Source organism: Chelonoidis abingdonii, chromosome 10, assembly GCF_003597395.2.
Source record: "Chelonoidis abingdonii isolate Lonesome George chromosome 10, CheloAbing_2.0, whole genome shotgun sequence".
Classification (NCBI taxonomy): domain Eukaryota; kingdom Metazoa; phylum Chordata; order Testudines; family Testudinidae; genus Chelonoidis; species Chelonoidis abingdonii.
In genome coordinates, this window is record NC_133778.1 from 79,724,320 (window position 1) to 79,733,330 (window position 9,011).

Genomic DNA, 9,011 nt, shown 5'->3' on the forward strand with positions numbered 1-9,011 from the left:
AGCATGCTATCCCCATGGGTTCCAGCTCCCATAAGGCTACAGTTCTTGCCCTCTGCCCTAGGGATGAGGGCATCCGCCCCCTCCCCTCCTCTTGCTCCAGGGACAGCTAAGGCAAAGGATGTTCAATCCCAAAGACCCAGCAGCAGGTCCCCCAGGTGAGCCCCTGTGCTCCGATGGCCCTGCCTCGCTTTAGTGGTTGACTGTTCCACAGCCCCGCCAGGCAGGGACTGCAGGGTGAGGGGGAGTCTCAGGTAGCTTGGGCCAGGCCCGTGGAGAGCAGAGCCCAGTGTAGGGAGCCAAGCCCCCGGTGGCAAGCAGGCAGGGCGCTGTGCGGCGCTCTGGAGTCATTGCGTGACTGGAGTTCTCATTTCACAGTGCAATGATCACAAGAGGTGGCTGCAGAAGCACGAGCTGCCGCGGACACATGTGAGACAGATGGGCAGCTGTATCTGGGAGAAGGGCTTTCGCTACCACAGCTTTTTGGGCAGCCGGTGGCGCCGGAGGGGGCCAGGGTGCGGTGCCACAGAGCGTGCCAGGATGCCCGGAGCATTGGGTTTGGAGAAGTGTCCAGGCGTTTGGCTGAGCCAAGGCCTCAGGGCTGTTTTGGGCCAGCCTGGTGCTGCGCCTGTGGGACCTTCTGCAGCGGGAAGGGGCTCTGCCACCAGTGCTCGTGCCAGGCTGCACTGGCTCGAGGCAGGCACCCTGAACAGTGCACAGGAAATTGCCTTCCCACCACGAAATGCGGTGCAAAGAGCTTCAAAGTGGTGAATGCCTCCCAGCTCCTCGTGCTCTGTAATTTGGTACTAATTTTCCTTATTACACGGTTCCCACATGGTGGGTGCTGCTCAATCTGTGCTCCAGAGCAAGGGCTGTGCTGGGCCACAGCAGGATGGGTGCCCCCAACAGGCCAACCCTGGGCAGGGCACCAGAGCAGTACCTGGGGTCTCCAAGGAACAACCTCACCCAAGCCAGCTGTCTGGACAGGCAGACCTAGCCTGGGCCGGTTGCTCTCAGGTGCACTGGGATGCTGCCAGGGATACACTAGTGGTACTAGGGGGCACATCTGTTCCATAGGCAGGGGGCAGAGCCTGGAGATCTTGGGATCGGTACCGATGCTGCGCTTGGCCCCACTGGCTCTGGGCCTGGCCAGCCGGAGTTACCTGTTCAGCCCAGCAAAGCCCGTTCCCACCCCTCCCAGAGCCAGGATTTCCCGGGCTGGAGGTGCTGAGTTCTCCCCCACTGGGATGTGCTAGCGAGGCAGTTCGGGGGGTCCAACGCAGCAGCCGTGTGGGCTGGGGACCCTGTTGGGTGTTGGGGGGTTGGTACAATAAGCTGCCTTGCAGGATACTGACACTGTGTTCCAAGCTGGCACACCTGGGGTCATCTAGTGGGATCACCCTGCCCTGACCCTGGGAGTGTGTGTGTGGCTTGGGGGGGCCAGCGATCAGGAGCAGGCCCCCGCCCGTCTCAGCTCCAGCCTCCATTCCTACTCACGCCCAGCACCTCACGTTCCTTGCACCCCAACTGTCAGCAGCAGCAGCAGACTCTGTTCCAGGGGAACGCTCTGGCTTCCAGCCAGCCTTTGGCCAATGTTCTTCCACCCACACAGGCCATGCCCATCCACATCAAACAAATCAACCCCCCTCCCCGAGTCCCCACAAACCACCGACTCCCGGCTCCTGGCCAGAACCACAAACACCTGCCCTGTCCACCCACACCCTGCAGCGACCACACGCAGCATTGCCCCCACCCTAAGCATAGGCCTGCTGCGTCCCCACGCGGAGCTCAGGGGCCTGCGTGCTGACCTGGGCTAACCACCTCCAAAGCTGCCCACACCACCACGCCACCTGCACGTAGCACGCTGCCAGCCAAATCCATCATGCCCACACCCTGCGCCACGGCCGCTGCCAGCCCCCAGCACTCAGACAGGCCCCCCGATCCCACACTATTTAGGAATAATAATCACTGGGATCTGCTTAGGAATTGGACCATTGGACAGGGAGGGACATCCTGGGTCAGCAGATCCCAGGCTGCCCCCATAGATCATCCCCTTAGTAAACTGGTCAAGTTCCATCTTCAGAGCAGACAGACCCCGTTCCTCCCTCCTCCGCTGCCTAGAAACCTGCTCCTCCTGCTCAGCCTGTGTCTTTTTGTGGCAAGTTTACCCCCTTTGGCTCCCATAACTCTTCTCCCTTCCTGGAGTTTGCCCCTGAAATTAGAGACAGCAATCGGATCTGGTAAGAGCGGCCCTCCAGCACCCTGGTCGGCCTCAGCACCGGCTCCTCTGAATTCATCTTTCTTGAACGTGGGTGACCCACTGTGTGCACAGCCCTGTCTGATGGAAGACGCGTCCCTAGCTCTATGGGGAATGCCTCCCATCGTGTGCCCCCTTCTCACGGCTGCAGCACATGGGCAGAGCCGTTATCCTGGGCTAGGCTGGCTGGTTCCTGAGCCTTTAGGTCATGCTCATGCCAGGTTTTCCTCTGCAACCAGGAGGGCTAGAAACCTCAGTCCAGATCCTCAAAGGTGTTTCAGAACCTAACTCCCATTGGGCCTTACTCCTTTTTCCTTTTTAAATGAAACCCAAGTCTCCTCATAATCACAGGACTCCAGGAGCTGGGGCGTTAAGAAATAAACCAAATATCACATGATTTGGCAACACTATCATTATACAGTCTTTTACAGGGCAGATGTGACCCCCAAACACACACCATATGTACATCCTCCCCCAACACATATCACAGGGACCCCTCCATTGCCCCCCACGTCACAAAGAATAATACTACAGCCCCTGTGTTGAGAGCCACAGGCAAGGCAGACGCTGGTATTTTTGACCCGAAGTCTGGTTAGATGAAGGCTGGAGGCGACCCAGCAGAGTCGGGGTGTAAAGAGGCGGGGACACACTGCAACACAGCTCTATAAAATCTCAAGGATTTTAAACAGAACCGAGAGGGACTCTGGAGTCAGACGCTGGCTCCAGGGGCAGACTTTTGGTTTGTCATAAGAAAGGACAAGAAAAATCAGTCAAATCCCCCCAGGTCTGCCAGAGCCCAGGTGAAAGAGGTAGACCTGGGGGAGATTTGATTTTTTGCTCTATTTTGCCTAAAAACCTTGTGGTTCTGTTTCAAACATCTGTCAAAGTATAACCGTGTGTGTGTGCTAAGTACAACCTTGCGTCTCTCTGTGTGTGGTATTGTAATGTAGTGGTTGGCTGGATCTATCTTGCTCCGTCCCTGTTTGTGTCAGAGAGACTGCTGCCCTCTACTGACTAGAATCAGAACTGCTCAATAGTATGTCCTAGAACCTATACTGCTAACAGCTCATGGCGATTTTCCTTTAGCTCAGCATAATAGGGGCCACCTATTAAATGATCTGGAGAAAGGGGTAAATAGTGAGGTGGCAAAGTTTGATACAATTTGGTACTAAATTGCTCAAGATAGTTAAGACCAAACCAGACTGTGAAGAACTTAAAAAAGATCTCACAAAACTAAGTGATTGGGCAACAAAATGGCAAATGAAATTTAATGTGGAAAAGAAATATCAAAGTAAATGCCCACAGGAAAAAATACACCACATACATACATATATGGGGCTAATTTAGTACCTACTAAACTAATCAGGAAAAGAGATCTGGAGTCCATCGTGAAGTTTCTGAAACATCCACGCAGATGGCAGAGTGGTCAAAAAAGCAAACTGATGTAGGAAATCAAGTTAAAAAAAGGGATAGAGAAGAAGATGAGAGAAATCCTTAGTTGCCCTGAAAAAATCCATGTACAAACAACCACATCTTGAATACTGCTACAGATTGTCCGCCTCGATCCCTGAAAGAGAATAACTGGCAATTAGAAAAGTTCCAAGAAAAGGGCAAACTAAATATTAGAGGTTGATACGGTTCTCCATAGAGAAAAGAGATGAAAAGCGGACTTTTTCAGCATTGAAATAGAGAGACCTAAAGTGGGGGATATGAAAGAGCTATAAAATCATAAAGTGAAAATGTGGAGAAATGAAGAGGAAAAGTATATACTGTTTCCAACATAAAACCTAGGGGCCGACCAAATGAATAATAGTAGCGTACAAACAAATAAACGAAGTTCTTCACGCAGTGCACAGCCCACCCCTGTGAACTCCTTGGCCTGAAGGAAGTGGGAAGGCGTGGACATAACAAAGTTAAAAGAGAACTGGATAAATTCATGGTGGTGAAGTCCATTAAAGGCTCTTAGCCAGGACGGGTAAGGAATGGTGTATCTGTTTGTCAGTTGATGGAGGTGGATGGCAGGAGAGAGATCACTTGATCATTACCTGTTAGGTTCACTCCCTCTGGGGCACCTGGCATTGGCCACTGGATACTGGGCTGGATGGACCCAGTCTGGCCATTCTTATGTTATTCTGTTCACCTCTGCTTTCGGAGCAGGAGGCTCCAAGTTACTCAAGAGTTTCTGGCTCCTACCTGGGGGCATCCAGTGTGAATTCCCTTGGAACAGCAAACTCCTTCACTCACGGTAACAGATTTAGGCAACAATCAAGAGACAGCAGGGACTGGCCTTCGTGAGAAGCATCATGGACTGAGAAAGAGATTGTGGTGCCCAGAAACCGGCCGGCTCAGCTGGATGGCTTTAGTGGTGCGTGCTGGCTGCCTTGTTGGCAGGAGGTGGATAGACCCTAGAAGGGGGTGGGGAAGGGAGAAGGCCCTGCTGATGAGGGCCGCAGAGTTTAGTGCTCACAAGCAGCTGCTTTCCTTGCCAGGACAGTGGCGATGTGGCAGCAGCTGCCTGCTCTGGTCGGCTCTATTTCCAAGCTGTCCAGCAAAAGCAGCGAGCGGCTTTGCCTCACTGGCATTTTCAGAGATGTTTTAACACGAGGGGACGTTTAGCGCAAGCAGGACATGCAGATTTGGTCCAGCCCCCTTTAGCCGCAAGCTGCCCTGCAGCAACCGTTTGCATTGTGTCCACGCTGGGGTTTACAAGCTGTGTGCAGCCCTTCTGCAATCAGGTAGCAAACAGCCTTTAGGCTCCAGCATCTGTCTGTGACAGGTGCTTCTTTCTCCAGCTACTCACCTGCCCTTCATCACCGGAGCATCTGAGCATCTCGCACTCAGTGAGGAGTTTACTCTTCACCGCTCTCCTGGGATGCAGGGAGGGAGTTTCCCCATTTTACTGCTGGGAAAATGGAGGGTCTGCAGGAGGGAGGTGTGATGGCACCAGTGATCCAGCTAGATCAGAGCCAGCCTTAGTCACAGTCAGTAGCTGCACTTCGTAGCCGGGTTCTGGGCGGGTGGTGCTAACCCATGTTGCCCCCTGTTTTGCATCAATGCTAGCCTGCAGTGTCTACATGTGAGCAATCACAGCGCACATCCCCCAAGGGCCACGATCACTGCGCCACGAATCCAGCCTGAGTCTCTAGGCCCAGGCCTGTGCTCTCTCGCTAACCGGCACCTTCAGGTACCATCAACCCTCTTCCCTAAAGAGCAGGGCTTACGTGGCTGCTGTTACCGATCCCCCATGTTCGAAGTCCCCTTCGTCCTCAGCGATGAACACGGCTTGTTAATGAGCCGGAGCAAAGGCGGGTGCTGCTCCGGTGCAGCGAGCTCCTGGCTCGGTTCTAGTTGCACCCGGGGTCTGGTTTGCTCTCTGCACGGCGTTTGCAGCAGGGGGTGCTGGGGTCAGGCTGAGCTTAACAAACCTCCCTGTCCCCCTGCAGGTGGTGCTGGATAACATGCGGAGAAAATGCAAGTGCCACGGCACCTCTGGGAGTTGCCAGCTGAAGACATGCTGGCAGGTGACCCCTGAGTTCCGCCTGGTGGGCTCCGTGCTCAAGGAGCGCTTCTCCGGAGCCACGCTGATCCGGCCCCACAACAGGAACACGGGGCAGCTGGAGCCAGGCCACGTGCGGCACCGGCGCCGAGCCAGCATCGGCGACCTCATCTACTTCGAGAAATCGCCCGACTTCTGCGAGCGGGAGCCGGCCCTGGACTCCATGGGCACCCAGGGCCGGCTGTGCAACAAGACAAGCCCGGGCATGGACAACTGCGAGAGCCTGTGCTGCGGGCGGGGCCACAACATCCTGCGCCAGACGCGCAGCGAGCGCTGCAACTGCAAGTTCCACTGGTGCTGCTTCGTGGCCTGCGAGGAGTGCTGCCGCACCGAGTGGGTCAGCGTCTGCAAGTGAGGCGGGCAGGACGGCGGGCCAGAGCACGGCAACCACGGGATGGACAGTCCAGACGAGTCCCGGGCGCAGCTTCCCTTTGCCCCAGTCGGGACCTCAGGGTGGAGCAGGAGGAGCAGCTCCCGGGGGGCTGCCCAGCACTGGTTAGTTCACCACAAACCTTCCACCCTTTGTCAACATCCTGGCGTCCGGGTCGCACCAGGTTCTGCCGTGGGGAGCGTTAGGACAGCTGCCCAGGCAAACCCCACCACCGCTCCCGGTTGGGGAGAGACCCCGCGCTGGGACACAGCAGGGCAACCGGGTAGCAGGGTGGGGGTGGGATGGGAAGGATGGGGGAGCGTTTCCGAGCTAGGTACCGTTCCTTCTGTTCAAGGACAGCATCAGCCACAGCCCACAGGCGGCAAAGCACGGACGGGATTCAGGCCGCGAGCAGCTCCAGCAAAAGCTCCGTCCCTGCCCAGCGTGGACACGTGCAGAGAGCTCCAGGGAGCAGGGGACTAAACTATCCCGGCAGTCTCCCCTCGATGAAAGGGGACAGCTCAGGACTCACCGGACTGCACTGAAAAGGGATTTTCATATGAAAAAAAACATGTAAACAAGATTTTTGAGGGCTCTACCCCAGCGTTTCTAAGAGGAGGAGGGGTCCCCTGTGCCCCGGGCGGTGCCACGCGTGCCCGTGGCTGTGGTGTCTGGTAAGTTATTTTATTATTGTGAATAAAAGTGGATTGGAGACGGCACCATGAAGCGGTTCTGAGCACGGGCTCGGGAGGGAATCGGGAGAAGGTGTTAATGGAGGGGCAGCCCCTCTGCAGAGTCCCCGTGGGTTTAAATGGTGCTTATGCAGCTAACCGCTGCTGCGGAAAGCAGGAGAGATCCCCTAGAAACCTGGGATGCTCCTACGACCACTTTAACCTCCTTTGCCCATTGCCTGTGCAGTCCCCCTCAGCTTCCTGGCCCCAGACACGCTCCTCCCCTGGGAGCAGAAGGGTCAGGAGCCCCCAGGATCAGGCCCCCACAGATCAGTGGGAGCAGGTGGGAAGCTAGGCCCCAGGCTGTTGTGAAACAGATGCAGGACCCAACACAGCCCTGGAGGCAGCCTTCTCCCCCGCCGCCTGCCGCACCGAATGTGTCCTGGGGATACAGAACCTCTGTACGCTGAGTCCAGCTGGGCACTGAATCCAGCCCCGGAGATGCCCTGGAGCTGCGGGGGGCTGGGATCTTCCACCAGCACAAACGTCACTTGGGAAAGACAGGCAACCCACGGGGGCAGTTCTGCATCCCCTGGGACCAGGCAGGAGGGAGTCAGGGGAGGCCTGGAATCTCCCAACCCCCTTCAAATGCACCTGCAGAGCATAAGAGTGACCTGGCACATCCTGCGCCTGCCCATACAGCACCAGCAGTGACTCCAGACCCCCCGGGCAGGATCCCACAGAGCTCAGGGGACTGAGCTGTGGCGGTTTCCATGGTCTCAGCCGTTGGCAGAGCCCAAGGAGAGTGCCTGTCTCACCGGGGTGCAGCCGCATGCTAGCCCCCAGCCCCCAGCCCACTCATTCCTGCTGCTGGCATCTCCCTGGCCGTCCCCGGGCTTACTGAGAATTATAACGCTAAATAGCTACCGAAACAGCCCCATCTCTAACCGCTGGTGGCTTCAAACAGACAGGCTGCCTGGCTCCTGCAGGTCCTAGCGCTTCCTCTGAGCGTCATGGGATACACGAGCCCAGGCCGGAAGGAGCGTGCCGGGATTAACATGTGCGGAGCACACAAAGGCATCACTCGAGATCAGGGCTCTGCCATGCTGGGTGCAGCTGTGGTCCCTGCTCTGGGGCATTTAGAACCAGCAACAGCAAACAGGACCGAGCGAGGGGGACAGAAGGAACAGGAAGGCGATCGGACGCGTACAGAGACGAGCTTACAATCGCGGGTTATTATACATAAACATCGGCTGTACCGCCCCCAGGTTCCCAAAGCACCGTACCAGCTTGCATGCGGGCTGTGTAAGAGTGATCCCTCCCCCACCATTGAAATGCAGCCACCTCTGGGCATAACACAGCAGCTGGCTAGGAGCGTGCAGCCGCTCTTCCGCTGTGGTTCAGTTCAGAATAACGGTGGTCATGGTTCCCACAGGAAAGAAGGAAGCAGAGAGGCAGGATTAGGAGGACCTCGTTTGGACTTTGGCCAGACTACGGGGTTCACGCCCTGACACATACAGGGAGAGGTTTTCACACAGGCCAAGTTTGTTTCACTGCAAAGAGATTTGCTCCCCCAGGATCTGTAATTTCTATATCTCAAAGAACCAACAGGCCCACCTCCACCAGGAGCCCGGTCCCAGAGTGCTCCCCGGGGCACGAAGGGATGTGTGCTGCTCCCCCCATTAGATACCGGCCCCCGCCCTCCACTGCTGACTCAGTGTCCCACCTGTGCTGGTTCTATCATCCCTTTGTGCCCACAGTCACCTGGGCCCTCCAGCTCCACTTCCTCCCCTGGGGGCTCTCCTGACCCTCCGGGGGTCTCAGCCTTAGAGCTTGAACCGGGACCCGCAACACTAGAAACCCCTCTTCCCCATGTAACACTGCATGGAAACCCAGCTCCCCCTCGACCCTTGGACCACCCTTCAATAGCAGGGCGGCTCCCTTGTCCAGCTCCCCAAATGTTCACCTCCTCACTCCCCGGCCCCTGTTTCCCCGGGCGTGGAGGTCGGGCTCTGCACATCAATCACACCTCGGCACTTTGTACTCAGCGTCTGTTTCCAGACTCCAAGGGGCTGCTTGGCTGGGAGCGTGTGATCTCGCTGGGCTGCCTCAGACAGTAATTTACTCTCCCCTCCACCAGCTCATTAACGCCCCAGCTAC

General features: G+C 56.6%; 1 protein-coding gene across 1 annotated transcript in view; it reads left to right on the top strand.

The window, feature by feature from the left end:
- Nucleotides 1-6,165, top strand: part of WNT10A (Wnt family member 10A) — a 53,109-nt gene extending 46,944 nt beyond the window's left edge. The window contains exon 7 of the mRNA XM_075069809.1: nucleotides 5,698-6,165. Coding sequence (XP_074925910.1) covers nucleotides 5,698-6,165 — 468 coding nt within the window. The remainder of the gene's footprint in view (nucleotides 1-5,697) is intronic.
- The last annotated feature ends 2,846 nt before the right edge of the window (nucleotides 6,166-9,011 follow it).